A 20,220-nucleotide genomic window follows, 5' to 3' on the forward strand; every position below is an offset into this window, starting at 1 on the left:
TGGGCCCCCCACGCACCCCTTCCCCCCCCCTCGACGCCCCCCACCCCTTCTTCCATGAGCTGAATACACACATACTTTTCTGCTAATGCTCCACCTAAGCTAGTCCCGTAAAATCTTCTCACATCCATTGGGTGATTTGGCATAGAGGAGATATTCATAAAAAGAACGTCCATCAAGATCTTTACTCATAGACTGTGCCATTTGCTTTAAATCATCTTCCATCATTAATCCAAATTGCACAATTCTTTCTCTGTCTTTGTCCTGAATGGCATCTGGCCACATTGCTGGATCCTTCCAGTCAACAAATTTATGAGCAGGCGCGGAGAATGCATTTTTAAACAAATGTAGTTTATCCTTGTACTCCTTATGTAATTTTAATCATCTATGGATATGTTTGTATGTTTATTGTTCAAATGGTTTTATTTATTTCCCCAAATTTATTTTTGTTATACGCATTGAAAATATTTGATATTGCGTTTAAATCAAAATCTCAATAAACTTGAAACTTGAAACGAGTGCCCGTGAGATTGTGGGAGGGTTAAATACTCAAAACTTAGAAGAATAACAATTTACTTAAAGTTTTTGCTACGCCAGCTTTCTGGTATCTTTACATACAGTGGCGTACGTAGCATATGTAACACCCGGGGCCCATCATTTTTTGGCACCCCCCCCATCTGTAAGAAAAACATGATTTTTAGTAACAAACCACACGTCACACATGAGTACCTAGGAAAAGGCAGCATCTTACATATTGCAGTGAGCAGTACATCAATACACCCATTGTAAAACTAAACAAGCCAGACCAGCACAGATCAATCCTACACCGTCAATCCTAACAGAAAACCATGTCTTTCAAACACACAGAACACAGAAAACACCTTCGCCTAGTATGGAATATGTCATCACAAACTAACCCCTCACTCTTTTACAAAACTGTAGTGTGGATTTTAGCCACAGTGGTAACAGCCCTGACGCTCATAGAATTCTGAGCATCAGAGCTGCTACCACCACAGCTGGCGCTAAAAAACGCTCCACAGTTTTGTAAAAGGGGGGATAAAATAGAAATACACAGTTTCAACGCTCTAGCTCAGAGGTGCCCAAACTTTTTGAGCTTGTGAGCTACTTTAAAATGACCAAGTCAAAATGATCTACCAACAATAAAATTAAAAAACACAAAGCACACTATACGCTGAGAAAATGTTAATTATCATTCCTATTCTGGGTTTTTTTCAAAGAGGTCAAGGCAGATGACTCTATGCATTGTCACCTCAGTAACAACCATACAAAAATAGACAAATATACACTCCATCCTTTTTATTAAACCACAATAGCAGTTTTTAGCGCAGGAAGCTGCGCTGAATGCCCAGCGCTGCTCTTGACGCTCATAGGCTTCCTGCGCTAAAAACCACTATTGCGGTTTAGTAAAAGGGGACCATATTGTAAAATATAGACAGCAGATATAAATTCAGAACTGTGCACAGTAAGTGAAGGGAAGTTTTCATCTCTGGGAATTTACCCAGTTAACTATTAAGTTATTTGGGCAAATTCCTTTGAAAACTGTGGTAATACTGCCCCCATTTTGCTAAATTTAAAATAAAATCATTTTTCCTACCTTGTCTGGTGATTTCATGAGTCTCTGGTTGCACTTTCTTCTTCTGACTGTGCATCCAATCTTTCTTCCCTTCTTTCAGCCTGTATGCTTCCTCTCCTCCACACCTCATTCCCTCCCCCAACTTTTTATTCCTCTCTTCATGCCCCCTTTCTTTTTTTCTGTTTCTCTTCTTCCCTTCTGTTTCCCTGCCTGCCCCCTTTCTTTCTTTCTCCCTGCCGTTCCCCAAGCCACTGCCACTGCCGCTGCCGTCGGGGAACAGGACCCAAACGCCACCAATGGATAACAGGCCCCGACGCCGACACATGCTCTCCCTGCTTCGGGCTGATCAGTCTTCCTCTCCCCGACGTCAATTCTGCCGACGGAGAGGAAGTTCCGCCCAGCCAGGCAGCGATTGGCTGGCCCGAACTTCCTCTCCGACTGCAGAATTGACGTCGGGGAGAGGAAGACTGATCGGCCTGATAGATTAGATTGCCAAGACAAAGTGATCGACTCACTTTGCCTTGGCGAGCTACTGGCGCCCCTGCCTTAGAACACTGCCTAGGACCCTGGGGGAGCCCGGGCCCCCTGTCAGCTCCGGGCCCCTGAATGCAGGACTGGTAGTACTGCCCTGATGGCGGCCCTGTGTGTATCTTATGATATTATGTATGTAATCTTGGAAACCGCTGAGATTTTTGGCGGTATAGACATTTTTTAAATAAATAAATCACAGATCACCCAAGGCCTCCTATGGCCTTATAATGCCTCAAGTATAGAACAGTCAATCTCCTGCTCACTGTGTGTTAGAATGTAGGGGTTCGGATGCACAATTTGCATTTTAAAAGTATGATTAGTTTGTTTAGCGGCACAAAATTGGCATGGGGCATTGCTGTTTGCTCTAGGCTTGTCCTCAATAAAATGCTGGAAAACACAGCATTTCAAGCTCATACTTACACTAGCTGATGCTGTGCTCCATTTTCTTCTGGCCAGTCAACCAGACAAATTTTCCTTCCATTACTGTCTATGATATCAGCATAAAAATACTGAGGGAAGGCAAGTCCAAATGCCACCAGCCAGATAATCCCTATGATTATTTTGGTGTTCACAGCAGAAAGCCTCAGCTTGAAGGGGTGGATTATAGCAATGTACCTGTAGAAAAGACATGTAAATTGCCCATTAATTTTCTTTTACATTTCAGAGTTTCATAGTTTAAGTAGGATCCGGGCTATCAAATCTGATTATCCAAAGCAGAGGGCTTCAACTTAGTCCTTGGGACATACCCAGTCACTTAGGTTTTCAGGATACTTGCAATGAATATGCATGAGAGAGATTTGCATACAATGAAGCCAATGCATGTAATTTTATCTCATGTATATTCATTGTGGTTATCTCGAAAACCAGAATGTCTCATTTTGACGTACAGAGCTGCATTCATCTGGCAACGCTATACAGTGGTATAGCGAGGGTAGGAGACATCTGGGGTGATAGTGGCTCACCCATGCCTTCTTCTCCGCACCCCTGCTCCTTCCATGTCAACCCCCCCTGCACCTTCTATGCCCCCAGAGCACACTTGCACCCTCCCTTCCCACCCCACACTTCCTTAAATCTTTGCCAGCACGAGCAGCTTCTCCAGCCCACTGCTCACGCTGGTGCTGACTTTCCCTCTGATGTCACTTCCTGGCCCCTCAACCCGGAAGTGATTTCAGAGGGAGCCAGGCCAACATGAGCAGCAGGCTACAGTAGTTACTCGCACTGGTGAAGATTTTAAAGAGGTATGGGGTAGGAAAGGAGGGTGCGTGTGTGGCTTCAGGGGGACAGAGAGGTGCCGTGCCCCCACCAAGGTGATGCTTGGAGTGGTCTGGCTCCCCCGCCCCCACCTTACTACACCACTGGTGCTATAAAAATGATAAGTAGTAGCAGGAGTGTCCCAAGGACTGGGTTGAGAAAACCTACTCAGACACAAACTATTTCTTACGCTGTGCTTGCTAGCATTGTTTTGTTCTATTGCTGTACTTCTCAGCCCTCTCCTGGAGGCATGCCTAGCCATTTGGGTTTTGAAGATTACCCTAATGAATATGCATGAGACAGATTTGCATGTACTGGAGATCCACTGTATGCAAATCTGTCTCATGCATGGTCATTGTAATAATCCTGAGAACCCGACTGGCTAGGTGTGCCTCCAGCAGAAGGTTGAGAAGCACTATGCTACCGAACAATAACTAGGGTTGCCAGCTGGCTCCAGATTCCCCCAACAGGGTTGTTCTCTTCCTGGGTTTAGCTCACTGCATGCTGGGACTTGTATGCTTACCTTTCTTATGGAATGCAACTGTGAAATCAGCACAAGTTCCTGCATGTAATAGGGAAACCCTAGGACTGGATTAACTTGTTTTGCCAGAGCTGGAGCCAATTGGTAGCCCTAAAATAGAGCCAAAAGAAAAGTATTGAAACCTATGTGGTAGACATCGATGGTAGGAAATAATGACTGCTTTGAAGCATAGATGTAGTACATCAGGTTATTCTAGTTATTTACAGTACAGCCAATGTGATACCAGTTAAAACACTTGAGGCTTACTCAAACAAGCCAACGTGCCATCATTTTCTGAGGAAAGACAGAAATAGCTCCAGAAAAAACAAACACAAGTACATTGTAGCAGAACTCTTAGATACTTGTTCTTGGGTGTTGCAGTCAAATTCCCAGTTCTGAAGAAACACAGGTACTTTATGTAGATGTTAACCCTTTAAAGTCCAGAGTACCAACCAAACATAAAGGGCTAGATTCACTAAGCAAATCGATCATGTACCGATCGGTTTGCGACCCCCTTTGCGACCCGATTTTACTCCGGCCCAATTCACTTACCTGTGTGCCAATCCGATTCCAATCCGTGCATGCAAATGAGGGGAATGGCATGCAAAGTAGGCAGGAACGCGATTCACTAAAGAAATTTTTGAAACCGACTGGGCTGGCTGATCAACACAGGAAGCGACTGCTGGGGACCAGTCGCAAATGTCCTTTCCGACCGTCCTCGGGCCTGAAATCCCAGCCCTGCAGCCCATCTCTGCCGCTCTGCCCCTTCCAGCCGAGCCCTGCTCTCTGCCACCCTTCCCCGTAGTGCGAGCCCGTGGTTTTAAAGCGGGGCTGCTCTGCGGGGAAAGGCGGCAGAGAGAAGGAGAGTCAAAAATTGCCTGCTTTTAAAGAGGCTGCTGCCGCCGGAGATCATGCCAAGCACTCAAGATGGGTTTGACTTCCTTGGTGTTTCCGGTAGATTTTCTGGTGTCATTTAAATTTTACGATAGACAAGCTCATAACAGCAGGGGCATCAGAACCTCTTTTGCTGGGGAAGGCCAAAGAAACAGCTCTGCTCCCTTGCCCCTCATCTCTCTAGCTTTTTTTGCTGTGTGGGGCAAAAAATTAGGGTGATGAGCCCTGTGACCCACCCCATCTCTCTGCCTAACAGCCAGCCTTTTAAATTAAAGTTGCCATCCTTCTACAAAAAGTTGGGTTTTCACTACTTTCATGAGAAGGAAAAGAAAAGGGGAAGAGGCTGATGCCGCCGGGGATCCGCCCTTCTCTGCGAGACCAGGAGAGTTGGGGCCCATAAAAAAAAAAAAAAAAAAGCAAAAACAGACACAAAACACATGCACAGACCATCTGCAGGGAAAACAGATGGTCTGCGCATGCGTCAGGATCGCACACTAGCGATCCGTGCGGTTGGAGGCGGGCGTTCCTCCGATTGCCCTCATTTGAATTTTTTGGTGTTGTGAATTGGTCGGGCCTGCACGGATCAGCCACGGATCAGGCACAGAAGTCAGGTTAGTGAATCTAGCCCAAAGAGAACACAGCCCAGTACAGGATAAAAATCCAGCCTCATTCCTGACAGGCATAAAACTCCAAATTTCATATGTGCCAAACTAAGGGCCATGTTTACTAAAGCTTAGTATGTACTAACAGTTCCATCCTCAAGAACCCCAATTGGGTCAGGTTTTCAGGATATCTACAATGAATATGCACAAGACAGATTTTCGTGCCTCCTTGGTATGCAAATCTTTCTTGTGCATATTCATTGTGGATATCCTGAAAACCTGGCCTGCCTGGGGCTCTTGAGGCCCAGAATAGCCTATCCCTGCACTAACAGGCATTACAGTAAGGCCCATATTCTATAAATGGCGTCAGTAGGTGCCCAAGCTAAGTGAAAAATGCTGTTTAAACCAAGGTAGAGAAAAGATTTCTGGATAAAACTTTATCTTATCAGGCTGTTGTCTGAAGCATAAGTGATTTGCTCCTGAACTCATTTTCTTATCAAGTATTTAGAAAACCTTTGAAGACTTATCTATTTGATAAATATGTTTATGACATTTCAGTCATGTATTGGATTTGTTCATGTATGTACATCTCTGCGTTTGGCAGACTCTTGATGTAAACCACTCTGAACTATAAAGTACTGCGGGTTATAAATATATTTTTATTATTATTATTATATCAGCTTGATTATATCAGCTGGAATCTGGAAGAATAATTTTCTAGAATGAGAAATCCATCCTTTCGCCCAGGCAGTAGTCATAGCACCGAGGTAGGGAAAAGCAAAATAATTATGTAGTCAGATTAAAAGCATCAGCCATTTATTTTGTTAGACTTAGCAATTCATTTTACAGGCTGAGTTTAATGAAGCCATTTAGGTCTCACTTCAAAATATGGACAATGCAATGTCACTGCCAGTGGCAATTGCTGGAACACATTTCACCATAGGGATGGCCATAGGATGAGAGTTACTTTTAAAAGATCATGATATTTTAACACATGATGTAAGTGACTATTTGGAGTCTGTTGACATTACTGTTCACTTCGGTACATAAGAAGTGACATGTTGAGACAGACGAGTGTTTGCTACGGCAGTTCATATCTGACTCGTATTTACAGTTCTTAGCAAAGGAAGCAAGAACAGCAAAATACATCATTGAAACAATGTACAGCACTATTAAACATAAGAACATAAGAATTGCTGCTGCTGGGTCAGACCAGTGGTCCATCGCGCCCAGCAGTCCGCTCACGTGGCGGCCCCCAGGTCAAAGACCTGTGCCCTAACCGAGACCAGCCCTACCTGCGTTCGTTCTGGTTCAGCAGGAACTTGTCCAATTTTGTCTTGAATCCCTGGAGGGTGTTTTCCCCTATAGCAGACTCCAGAAGAGCGTTCCAGCTTTCTACCACTCTCTGGGTGAAGAAGAACTTCCTTATGTTTGTACATAATCTATCCCCTTTTAACTTTAGGGAGTGCCCTCTCGTTCTCCCTACCTTGGAGAGGGTGAACAACCTGTCTTTAACTACTAAGTCTATTCCTTTCATTATCTTGAATGTTTCGATCATGTCCCCTCTCAGTCTCCTCTTTTCAAGGGAGAATAGGCCCAGCTTCTCTAATCTCTCACTGTACGACAACTCCTCCAGACCCTTAACCATTTTAGTCGCTCTTCTCTGGACCCTTTCGAGTAGTACCGTGTCCTTCTTCATGTACGGCGACTAGTGCTGGACGCAATATTCCAGGTAAGGGCGTACCATGGCCCAGGAAACTATATTTCAAATTGGAAAACAACATGGTAATTCATTTATATTGCTGTGTGTTAATCTTCTGTATTGTCCCAGCATTGTGCAACTTTTATTTACTGAAGACCTTAATTTATTTTGTACTTATTTAAAGCATATCTATAAGAGCATCTCCCCTTCCTACTGTATTGATCTTTATTGTCTCTCTTTCCTGTTGCCAATTGTATTTCTCCCCCTAGCCCCCTTGTTTCGATATGTCATTTAAGTCCATTGTTGTCCAATTAGGTCCCTCCCTTGATTTTATCTGTCCATGACTTATTTGCCGCTTAAACAACTTTCTAAGCGGTATATCAAATTTTAAAATTAAACTTGGAAACTAATCACAAGATTCTAAATGGTTTACACGTAAACATCATAATTAAGGATCCCTTTTACAAAGACACGGTAGTGAGTTCTGGTGTGGCAAATGCTATGCAGCCCTAAGGAGCTGACTGGGCTGCGTCACATTTGCCACATGAGAATCGCTATCACAGCTTTGTAAAAGGAGCCCTAAACGTGAAAAGGCAAAAATAAACAACTCACAAAACTAAGATTATGAGTCCTCCAAAGAGAGCAAAATGCCTAATGTCACCTTGAACTAGAACCTAAAAAGGCATGAACTAAATCCAAATAAATACATAAATGAAACACAGTTATAAATCAATGACATTCATTACATCACAAAAACAACAGAAAATGCCAAATAAAATACTACAGTGTTAAAAGCAAAGCTAAAATGGAACATTGATAAAATGTAATGAGTAAGGCCATATCTTAGATATATTAGATAAGCATCTCAGAACAATAAAGTCCTATGCTTATTTCTGAGCTGTTTCAAATCTCTTTCAACTGTAAGGTCCCCTGGTAGCTAGTTCCACAATCATAGACTGAATATTTTTTTTTCAGCTCTAAAGAAGATCAGACTGGTTAAAATTTGCCAGACAAAAATTAAATGCCATGCCATGATTTGCCCACAACTCCTGAAGTTACCAGAGCAAATCTTTTGAATATTAGCCTTAATATTTAAATAGTACCATAAATAAATACTGAGACTAACTGCAGAGTAGCCAGACAGGAACAGGAGATGCAGAAGGTTACAGGGCCATAAGCAGGCATTCATTGTATGCCTCATTTGCATAAGTCAGTAGGGACTGGAAAGTAGAGCCAGAGGGTGGGACCACATGTGAAAAACAATTTTGCTCTATGGTATGGGCTACCCTGCACCCAAATTTCTCGAGACTGACTATGGGCTAGTTCTGGAATGTGTGTATCCTATCCTTTCTTGAATTCTGGTATTGTTTTTTCCTGAAAAACTGAGAGCTTATTCCATGCATCTGCTATCCTTTTGGAACACAGGCTCACTATTCCCTCTGTAAGGCAGCAATTTAGGTTTGCCTGCTTACAACAGATCAATGGCTGGCCTAAGTTGACATGCCTAGTGTGGGTCATGCAACACGTGCAATGGATAGTATTACTACTACTAATAATAATTTCTATAGTGCCACTAAACATGCACAGCGCTATATGCAGATACCTGTCCCTGGTAGGCTCAATAAGTTTAGAACCAGGGACAATGGAGGGTTAGTTGACTTGCCCAAGGTCACAAGGAGCTGCAGTGGGACTCAAACCCAGTTTGCCAGGCTCAAAGGCCATTGCATTAACCATTTAGGATCACCCATGGCCTATATGTGTATGACCCCCCTCACACTAAGGAGGGAATTCTATAAATGACTCTTGATATTTGGTCCAAAATCATCTGTTATAAGTGCAATTCTATAGGGGAGTATGCGCTCAGCCTACTGAAACCTGATGGAAACCTGGTGTAAATGCTGGGGCCCAAGTTAGATGTGCTGAGGCCATATTCTGTACCTACACATGCAACTTTTCGGAACACCCCTGACACATCCAGGGCCATATCCCCTTTTTGGGATACATGCTAGCAGAGTTAGGTGCCATGCCTTATAGAATAGGCCAGATGGGTGCACAGATTTTAATGAGTGCCAATTAATTTCCATAATTGGTTGTTAGCGCCCAAGTATTGATAGTTAAGGGCTCATTACTCAAATTGCACACACAGTTTGGGTACATGAACAAATTTCAGTGCATAAATCTAGGCACCATATATGGAATTCAGGCATAAGCAACTTTGGTGCAACATATAGAGAATATCGCCTAGCACTTAGTGCCAATTATTAGTACCTCGGACATGCATAAATGTTTATTCTATAACATACATGTGCATATAGCACCTAACATTAGGCACAAGTTATAGAATGAGGTGCTGAACTTTTTTCTTTATTTATTTATTTATTCAATTTTCTATACCGTTCTCCCAGGAGAGCTCAGAACAGTTTACATGAGATTATTCAGGTACTCAAGCATTTTTCCCTATCTGTCCTGGCAGGCTCAGAATCTATCTAATGTACCTGGGGCAATGGGGGGATTAAGTGACTTGCCCAGGGTCACAAGTAGCAGCGTGGGTTTGAACCCACAACCTCGGGGCACTGAGGCTGTAGCTTTAACCACTGCGCCACACTCTCCCCTTGCCAGCTCTCTCTTATTCAAGGTGTACAGCACTGTTTTCTAGCACTCAGATCACAAGCATTTAATGCTGTCAGGGCCATTTTTGGACTGTGTTTAACTGTTCCGCTAAATCAAAGCATTGTGTCAAACTTGGACAATTGATCTTGGGCAGAACTATAAAGCTATAAAAATGTTAAACTGGAGAGATGAGTTCCCTCCAGGTTAAATAAATAAAGACTAAATATGGCTGGATAGAGATGCTAAGATCTTTAGCTCACTGCTGTTTAACTCTGTGGCCACTTTATTCCAAACAAAAGCCCCCAGGAATTAGGGTACTGTTATTTTCTGTAGTCAAGGGTAGAAGATGAATGAGTTCTAGCAAGTTCCTCCCTTAATAAGAAGCGAATCTTTGACACACAGCCAAGTAAAGCAGAGCTTGTCTCAAAAATATATATTTTATGGAAACAGTTGACCCAACACTATGGGCTCCTTTTAAAAGGTGCATTAGGGCCTTAACGTGCGGAATAGCGTGCGCTAAAATGCCGCGCACGCTAGCCGCTACCGCCTCCTCTTGAGCAGGTGGTAGTTTTTCGGGTACCGCACACTATAGCACGCGCTAATACGGTGCATGCGCTAAGAACGCTGGCGCACCTTTGTAAAAGGAGCCCTATGTGATACTATTCTTCACGGTGCAGAAGGTTCATAAGTTATTGATGTTTTGGGAGGACAGTTTTCAAACAGTCCGTTCTAGGACAAAATCTTCTGGTACTTTTTACCTACAGGTTACGCACAAATTTCAGAGCTAAAATATGTTTGTAGTTTGCTTCAAAACTTGCTCTAAGTACAATAACTTAAATTTAGACACCAAGATCCAAATTCTATATATGGGCCCTGATGCTGCAAAGTACACCTAACTTTGGGCGTAGTTTGGATGTCCTCACTAGATGCACTTTGCAGAATCGCGCCTAAGAATGCTAAGCAGTGCTCAGCGCAGGTGGACATCCAGGTTTTTTGACATCCTTTACAGAATCTAGTTGTTTTTTTGGGGGGGCAGGAGTTAGACATCCAATCAGAGTCCTTAACGTGATAATTCTGATGTTATTAGAATGGCAAATTTATGCTATTTTTAAAATTATAATTGTAAAATGTTGGCACCATACCATTTATTTTCAATCTGTTTAGTTTAATGTTTTTACTTATTTATTTTCTGTTAGAGGTAATGAGTTGGATTCAAACTCAGGAATATCGGTGAAGAATGCTGTAGCTTTAACCACTGTATAGCAATTGAAAAACTAGGTCTTGTAGGCATTGTAAGAAAGTATACATTTGCGCATAGTTTGGGCTTCAGATAGACGTGAGTTTGATAGATGTAATTTCTGTGGACGGGACTTAGGCGTGCTTTGGACGATGTTGATGTAATCTTGTAAATAGGGTTTAGGGATTTATTTTTGCTTTAAGCTCAAAATACATTTCATATGCCACCACATACACAGGGCACATATTGCATGTCAAACCTTATCCGTCTTATCTACAAAAGATTAGAAAATGGTGAGAAATTACTTTGAACGGATTTTTCTAATCTTTTGTAGATAAGACGGATAGCTTTTAATATAAGTATTGAAGGCTTTAGTATTTATTATGTGTTTTATCACTTTAGGGCAGGGGTCTCAAAGTCCCTCCTTGAGGGCCGCAATCCAGTCGGGTTTTCAGGATTTCCCCAATGAATATGTGCATGCACTGCTTTCAATGCATATTCATTGGGGAAATCCTGAAAACCCGACTGGATTGCGGCCCTCAAGGAGGGACTTTGAGATCCCTGCTTTAGGGGATGCTCCTTGAAACAGCTCTCTGTCAAAACGCTGATTTCACGTCAGAGCCCCAAGCTTAGATAAGATAAGTCACTTTGGGCTTAAAAATTTCACTAATACAATAAGAAGTATAAGAAGTATACCCATGACCGATAAGGAGGATGGCTATGGTATAACTCTAGCTTTACATGAAATATGATGCTAGAGCAGGGGTGCCCAACACGTCGATCGCGATCGACCGGTCGCTCGGGAAGGCAATGCGAGTCGATCACGGAACCCATCCCGGGTTCCGTGATAGACTCATGTTGCCGTCCCGATCGACCAGCCGATCAGCCTTCCTCTCCCTGTGGTTCCCCACCGGTCATCACTTCATGCACACCCATTCTCGCTGCGTCCTTCCTTGCCCAACTGCCAGAACCCGTCTTCCTCGCGCGCCTTTGTCCCGGCGCGCTTTTGACCTGATGCCCTTGCTTTGTCCCGTAGAAAATCTTTGATAGACTGGGGGATGATGTCACTTCCTTCGGGAGAAAGCGGGAGGGAGGTCTAGGGAAGTCACGTCACTGGAGAGCTGAGCGCCGGCTGCCCCTGGCGGAATCAAGCCGCCAGACTGGAGAAAGGCGGTTCAGGAGCAGGAGGTGCTCTGCCCAAAAATGCAAGAACTGCTGCTGCTCTGGCATATTGAGCCTGAAAATGGGAAGTTGAGGAGGGGGGGGGGGGGGGCTACGCATTTTTGTAAGTGCCGTGCTGAAAGGAGACTGGAACAGCTCTCATGGAAGGATTTATAGACTGGCTTTTTCTTTTCCTCGGCCCTGGGCGTCCGGAGATTTGGGCCTGCAGAAGCCTCGCGCTGACCAGCATTCCTCTCCCCGACGTCAATTCTGACATCAGAGAGGAATTTCTGGGCCAGCCAATCGCTGCCTGGCTGGCCTGGAACTTCCTCTCCCACATCAGAATTGAAGGGAGCGGAACCCTGGTCAGCGCAAGGCTTCTGCAAAGAAAGCTTGGGGCGGTGGTGGCTTGGAGGCCTGTTTCCCGGTAGCGGTGGAAAACCTAGTGGCTTGGGGGAGGGCAGGGAGAAAGAAACAAAGGGGGCAGGCAGGGAGACAGAAAAAAGGGGAGACAGGGAGACAAAGAAAGAAGGGAAACAGAAATAAAGAGGGAACAGGGTGACAGAAAGAAAGTGGGCATGGAGAGAAAGAGAAAGAAAGAACAGGAGGCAGGGAGAAAGAAAGAGAAAGTTGGGGGGAGAATGAGGTCTGGAGGAGAGAAAGCATATAGGAGGCTGAAAGAAGGGAAGAAATATTGGATGCAGGAGTGGGCTGAAGTCAGAAGATGTCAGAAGAAGAAGTGCAGCTAGAGTGAAGTGAGAAGAAGTCAGAAGAAGAAAGTGCAACCAGAGACTCATGAAATCACCAGACACCAAAAGTAGGAAAAATGATTTTATTTTCAATTTAGTGATCAAAATGTGTCCATTTTGAGAATTTATATCTGCTGTTTATATTTTGCACTATGGCTCCCTTTTACTAAACCTCAATAGCGGTTTTTAGCGCAGGGAGCCTATGAGCGTCGAGAGCAACGTGGGGCATTCAGCGCAGCTCCCTGCACTAAAAACTGCTATGTGGTTCAGTAAAAAGGGAGGGGGTATATTTGTCTATTTTTGTATGGCTGTTATTGAGGCGACATTGCATAGTCATTTGCCTTGACCTCTTTGAAAAAAAACCCGGAATATGAATTATAATTAACATTTTCTCTGCCTTTCAGTGTGCTTTGTGGGGGTTTTTAAAAAATTATTTTATTGTTGGTAGATCATTTTGACTTGGTCATTTTAAAAGTAGCTCGCAAGCCCAAAAAGTGTGGGCACCCCTTTGCTAGAGTATAGCCGCTGAGGTCATTATAAATTATATTCTATAAATTTTACTACTCGTGGAAGCATGACTAATTGAATGTTTTGAAGAACTGAATAAGATATTCTTGATGTGGATAGTGAGTGTGGCAATTATTTATTATAGTTATATTATAGCTTCACTCAGAAGATATATCTATATATATAAAATCGGAGGTATGTATGTGTGTATGTATGTATGTGTGTGTGTATGTGCTGCGATCACGCAAAAACGGCTTGACCGATTTGAACGAAACTTGGTATGCAGATCCCTCACTAACTGGGATGATATGTTCTGGGGGTCTCGCGGCCCATCTGCACATGTGGGCGGAGCTACAAACATAAAATCAGATTTCACCCATTCATGTCAATGGAAAAAATGTAAAAAGCTGCCATTCTCACTGTAATTCAAAAACGGCTTGACCGATTTGAACGAAACTTGGTATGCAGATCCCTCACTACCTGGGGTGATATGTTCTGGGGGTTTCGCGGCCCACAACTCTATGTTGCTTGCTCAAGGGTGGGTTCACCCAAGAATTTATATGTTCTTGCTCCAGGAGGTGAAACTAAAATTGTTGTTTATAATCACGTTTTGCGTTAGTTGTATTGTAATCATTTTGTCAAATATTTCACATTATAATTTGAATATTGTACTTTTTATTAAGCTGTAAAAAAATAATTTCATTCACCACTATAAAGTATCTTTATTTGAATCCATTTACAGTGTTATTGCTATAATTAAATACCCGTGCAAAGCCGGGGCATCAGCTAGTTTTTCTATATATCTCAGGCCAAAACAGACTGTGATACACAATTAAAATACAATATGTGCTGGGGGAATTGTTTGGAATTTGAACTCATGACCTCTGGAAGATGAGCACAGGGCTTTTACCCATTGAGCCACAGCAGCTTCTTTTTAGTCAGGGGTTTCTTACCATGAGAGCTTAGGATATCCTAGCCACGTAATGGTACCTTAGCATATCACTAAGCTATGATATCACAGGGCAGTCAGAGACATCTGACTAGAAGCTGGTCAATTTTATGGAGGCACATACACAGAACGGTATATATTGTAAATATGTGATGGAAACAAATGTGGTGATAAATCCCAAAGCAGGTAAAAGATTCTATATCAGATCTTTTTCAAATACGTCAGGTGGTATATGAGATTTAATGCCCATGCAATAAGTGGTACATGGGTCAAACTAGAAGAAAGATTAGGTTGCATATTGCAGAGAACATAAGAACATAAGAATTGCCGCTGCTGGGTCAGACCAGTGGCTCTCGCGGCGGCCCTTAGGTCAAAGACCAGTAATTTAAGAACTTGTAGAGAGGAAGCTCCTTTGGTATTTTATTGGCATGAAATCATTGAATTAATGATCTTAGATAATTCTTCTATCATCAATCCCAGGCTCAAATACCTGAATTTAACAAGACCTTATATAGTTCACCCCTCTTCCCTTATGTATCGCTAATTATTTGTGCACATACATTGTATGTTTACTTGTACAAATTGTTTTATTTTGTCTCCCCAAAATTTTTATTGTCATAAGCATTGAAATTATTTGATATTGCGTGAACAACAAACTTTTAATAAACTTGAAACTTTTGCTGTGAGTGGAAATGATGCAAGGTGGGGATGTGTCAGCTGTTTCATTGAATAAAGAGCGGCAATTAATTTTTCAGTGGGATATGGTAGAACCTCAGGGTCTAAATAGAGAAGTGAAATGGGGATTCATTTAATATTAGGTGTACTGCTTAATTAGTCAATTGACTCATTAAAATTGTTTTAAAGAGCAATTTCAATGAAATTAAGAAAGTGAACAGCCCGATTTTGGTATTTCAAACAGTATCCTGTCTTGGATGGTTGCATAAGAAATTATAGTAAAATCAGGTAAAGAGATTGTGCCTTAAGGTAAGTGATATATATACATAGTTAACGTATTTGAAATTGTTTTAGTGTATAAGACAGAACCCAAAGAATATCACGCTTAGTCTTGGCTCCTGAAGACACATTTTAGCAAAACACAGACTGGTATTGAGCAAGACTGGTAGAAATTCAAGAAGGTTCCTTTTTGGCAATCAGTTTAAGAAGATAATTAACAAACTAAGAATACAATTGTCTTGTACAATTCAACATTGAGATTTGGGATATGATCATTTCATTTGTGGAATGGCAAACAAGAAATGTTCAGAAAATTTTTAGGGGCATAATTAGACACTGATGATATTGAATATTTAAGTGAAAACATCAAGAATTATAAGAAACTGGGTTGAATGAGGGTGTGGGTGGTGGTTTTCTCGGGGTTTATGTTAATATAAAAGTAGAGAATGACACGGGGACCATTTACCGCAATAAATCCGTGGTCACCGCAATAAATCCGCAGTAATGTCTATTTTTCTGTAAACCGCTTAGAATCCTAACGGAGTTTAGCGGTATATAAGAAATAAATTACATTACATTACATTAATGGGGACATTTGCAACTGGTTTACTGCAGGAATGGGGACAAGACCTTTCACTACCCCGCGGGAATGGGGACAAGACCTTTCACTGCCCCGTGGAAGCGGTGAAAAGTCTTGCTCCTGTGGTAAAAAAAATTGCACCCATGTCAGACTCGGCATCTCCTCCCCAGCTCCTCTTGGGCTTATTTTACCTTCAGGAGCCAGCCATACCACGATGAAGACAGAAGGAACCCATAACCAAAGCCTGAGACCAATGTGATTTGAAGAATAAAATTACAACAAAAGGTAGAAATTTTTTTTTTATATTTTGTGATTAGAATACTTCAGATTTGAAATATGCATCCTGCTAGAGCTGGTATTAGACATAACTGGGGACCGCAAAGTCCAGGCTGAGCTTCTTTAGCTTGCAGCTGGCTTAGGGCTCTCTCTCTGACCAGGGGGCAGTTGCACTAGTTGCACTCCCCTAATATTATTCTTGCCATGTGTGACTAAAGTATTCTGTTAGGTTGATTTTTCTATGTAGCATTCTGTAGTAATTTGGTTTGTTCAGTTTTCACAATAGTGGAGGGGATATTTGTGAAAGGGAGGAGAGACAGGGGTTTTGTTGATCCTTGCTCTATATTATTTGTGTTTAAAAAATGACAATTGTACAGAATAGTCTCTTTTTATACTTTAATAAAATAAGTTCAGTATAAAATCATAACTATTCGAGGCTTGTGCGGGTGGGTTCTGACAGTTTGCAGAGTGGGGATGGGGACCAAGCTTGCGGGGCGGAGACAGGGACTGAGCCACGGGGACGGGGCAGGGATGGGGACAGGACAGGGGCAAGCTCATGGGACGGGAACGGTGATACATTTTTTCCCCGTGTCATTCTTTATGTAAAAGCACTAGACTGATGTGTTTTACTGAATCAGATTTAGTAGGTTTTTACTATGTTTGTATAAATATTTAACATATCTTCAAAACAAGGAATAGATTGAGTATATGGTTTCTTTAGATAATAGTATATTTATACTGGGGAACTGATTATGAATTAGATTAATCCCAATAATGTATTTAATTTTGGTTAATCATTTAAATTAGAGTTACCATATGGCTCTAGAAAAATTTATATAGGTTTTTAGGCCATAATATGGGAGCTGGATAATTGGAAAAAGCAATATACCACTACCCCCCCCCCCCTCCCCTCTATGAAGCTGCATTAGGCTTATCACCAGCCATGGTGGTATTAGCTCCATGGCTTCATATAAAGGTGGGGGGTAAATTAGGGTTACCATATGGCTCTAGAAATAGGAGGATGGATTGAGACATCTGGGTTTTACTTCCATGCCTCAATCCGTCCTCCTTTTTCTGGAACCATGTGGTAACCCTAATTCATTTTCCTAAACATTTACAGTATGTCCTTTTCCAATATTAGACCTAAATTTACTTCCTGCTCATCTTCAGTATATTAAGACCTTGAGACCTGTGATTTTATTCTGATCTGGGCAGATAATTGTAAATCCAAGGGATTCAGCATATCTTCTATCCCTGCGATTAACAACAACAAAAAAACCCCTCCCCCCCAAAAAAAAAAAAACAACCTCACCTCAGTGGTCACCTCAGGACTTACCTGTCAGCAGCCACAGCAGTCATGGTATAAATACTAACAAACATGGCCGTGACAGGAAACAAATTATGGAACCTGCAGAAGCCTTTGTCAAAGTACCAGACATTGTGGCTGGCATAAATAAAGTTAAAAATCGTATTGAAGATGGCCATGAATACATCAGAAAAGGCCAAATTGACAATAAAAGAGTTGGTGACAGTTCTCATCCGTTTGTGTGCCAGGATAATCCAAATGACGGTAACATTGCCAACGACAGACACAATAACGATGGCAGAATATGTGATCGCCCAAAGAGCTACTTGCCAGGCCGGCTGAGCAAATGAGTTGCCTGATGTCCCGTTGTCGTCACCAACGCCCAAATATTCATCGTGCGATGCGTTAGATTTTGAGAAGAAAAGAGCGCTCATGACTCCGATTTTCCGAAATGCGATGAATGAAGAATTCAAATCAAGCCAGGGGCACCTGAGGTGATGCATTAGCTAAGATCCTTAAAGTAGGATTTCATGTTTACCCCTTAGTAGATTGTAGAATGAAATCAATGCGATTTAGGCAGGATTTGGTTCCGTTTTTAAGAGATAAGTTACTAATGCTTCGTTGGGGGGGAAAAAACCCCAAAAGCATCGATGATCGCCTTTAAACGGATTTGATATCGGACAAAAAGCAAAGTCAGTGGTCCCACATCGCTGACGCTTCCTGCTAAGTTTTGAAAAACTCCAGCAAGAGAGAGAGGTGCAAATATAAAGGTTTCTTTTCTCAAAATACTCGTTTGTTTAATAAAACCAACCAGCCCAAAAGTTTCATCTGTTAATCTTGGCTGAATAAATCCATAACGCACGCTGGGATTTAATCGCAGGAATTTAGTACATGCGCTGCCCGAGCGAACCCTAATCACAACTAATTGGGAAGGGGTAAAACACGGACCTGGCGGACCTACAAAGAAAACTCGTTGGGCCGTTCAGATGCTACTCCAGTTCTTTCCCAGGAGTGGATTTAAGCCAGGTTTTCACATGCTGATATTTTTCTCTGAAGGCCCAAGGTGAAAGGAGGTGGAGACTAACGGAGACAGCCAAGAAAGAAACGTCATTAAATGAATCTTCGAAAGGAAAAGATTCCCCTTTATGTTATATGATCCCTGCTAAAAAAAAATAATAATAAAATAAAAATCTACAGACTCTTACGTGGGCCTTTAAAAACAGATTTGTTGTACTTTTTAGGAGGAGAAGTGTAGCCAAACATGTTGGGTGGGGGTGGGGGAGATAAAATAAAACAGAAAATCTTCGTCTTCTGTTTCTCTTCTAGGGATTCATTCAACAAAGTTTTCTTTTTTTTCCCATAGATACAAAAAGGAAGAAATATATTGATGCATTACTGGTACAAGCTGACAAGCCAAAGGTTGTGGTAAGAAAGGATAGTGTAGCTGGTTGTAAGAAAGGTTTGGACAATTTCCTGGAGGAAAAGTCCATAGTCTGTCATTGAGAAAGGCATGGGGGAAGCATTCCGCTGCCCCTGACTCACGGTATTCTGTAAGTTTTGAGTATAAGTCTATATCTCATTTGCAGTTTTGTGCTAAAGCTGGTTTTCTCAAGTGCTCCTGGAGTAGCCAATGAAATGCATTTTCTCAGTCTTTCCCTGAAGCAGTGATTGTGGATCATGAGACAGGATTTCTGTCAGGAGTATGATATGTGTTTTACATATTTTGTGGCATTTTTGAATATATGTGATTTTGGAACTGCATTAGCTATTATACACCAGCATTAAAAACACTCTATTAAGTGACTGATTTATATATATTTACTTTTTAATTCTTTATTGATTTTTAATCAAAAACAGTGTCATACAAATGAAAGAACAAAATATATTCCACTATTATTTATACAGGTAACATAAATATCATTCAATAATTTCATTTTCCTGCATATAGTAATATCATAATATATCCTAATATAGTTGGAACCCAAGCACAGTACTGGGTAGAGGTTTGGATTCTTGCCCAGAAATAGCTAAGAAGAAAAAATTTAAATTGAATCAGGAAGGGCAGACTGGATGGACCATTCGGGTCTTTATCTGCCGTCATCTACTATGTTACTATGTTACAATACAAATAAAGAATAAAGTTACCCAAATATCAATATTTATTCCCCTCCCTCCAACCCCCCACCCCCCTGGATGTGTAAAGATAAATAAACCAAAGAAAATATTTATATAAATTTTTGATGATAAGAGCAAGTACACAACTATGATGACACAGTTTTATAATGTTTCTTGATAATCTTGCACATCGTCGGCCTGTCCCAGAACTCTGCATTCAGCAGCAGCCCGCCTAGCTGGAAACAGGAAGCCACTGCTGAATGAAGACTTCCAGGGCAGGCAGAAGGCTGAACTCGTTGACGCTGCGGCTGCCCGAAGATTTCCACACCTCCTCCCCAGTCGCTGTTATTTTAAATCTTCGGGCAGTCATGCCGCAGCGTCAATGAGTTCAGCCTTCTGCCTGCCACAGAAGTCATCATTCAGCAGTGGCTTCCTGTTCCCACCTAGGCAGGCTGCTGCTGAATGAAGAGTTCTGGGACAGGCAGAAGGCTGAACTCATTGACGCTACGGCTGCCCGAAAATTTAAAATAACAGTGACCAGGGAGAAGGTGTTGGGAAGTCAGGAGCTGAAGAGAGATGTCATGCCACAGGGTCCCGGGGGAAGGAGAGGAGAAGAAGAACATACGTTACATGCCACGGGCTGGGGTAGTGGGTTGGAAAGACAGGAAGGACAGATACTGCATGG

At 42.1% G+C, this 20,220-nt stretch overlaps 1 protein-coding gene across 1 annotated transcript in view; it reads right to left on the minus strand.

The window, feature by feature from the left end:
• Positions 1-18,394, minus strand: part of TACR2 (tachykinin receptor 2) — a 48,064-nt gene extending 29,670 nt beyond the window's left edge. The window contains exons 1-2 of the mRNA XM_033943247.1: positions 17,451-18,394; positions 2,543-2,737 (exon numbers count right to left, since the gene is read on the minus strand). Coding sequence (XP_033799138.1) covers positions 2,543-2,737; positions 17,451-17,923 — 668 coding nt within the window. The 5' untranslated portion in view covers positions 17,924-18,394. The remainder of the gene's footprint in view (positions 1-2,542; positions 2,738-17,450) is intronic.
• Between the last annotated feature and the right edge of the window lie 1,826 nt (positions 18,395-20,220).

The sequence above is a fragment of the Geotrypetes seraphini genome, chromosome 4 (genome assembly GCF_902459505.1).
Source record: "Geotrypetes seraphini chromosome 4, aGeoSer1.1, whole genome shotgun sequence".
NCBI classification, from domain to species: domain Eukaryota; kingdom Metazoa; phylum Chordata; class Amphibia; order Gymnophiona; family Dermophiidae; genus Geotrypetes; species Geotrypetes seraphini.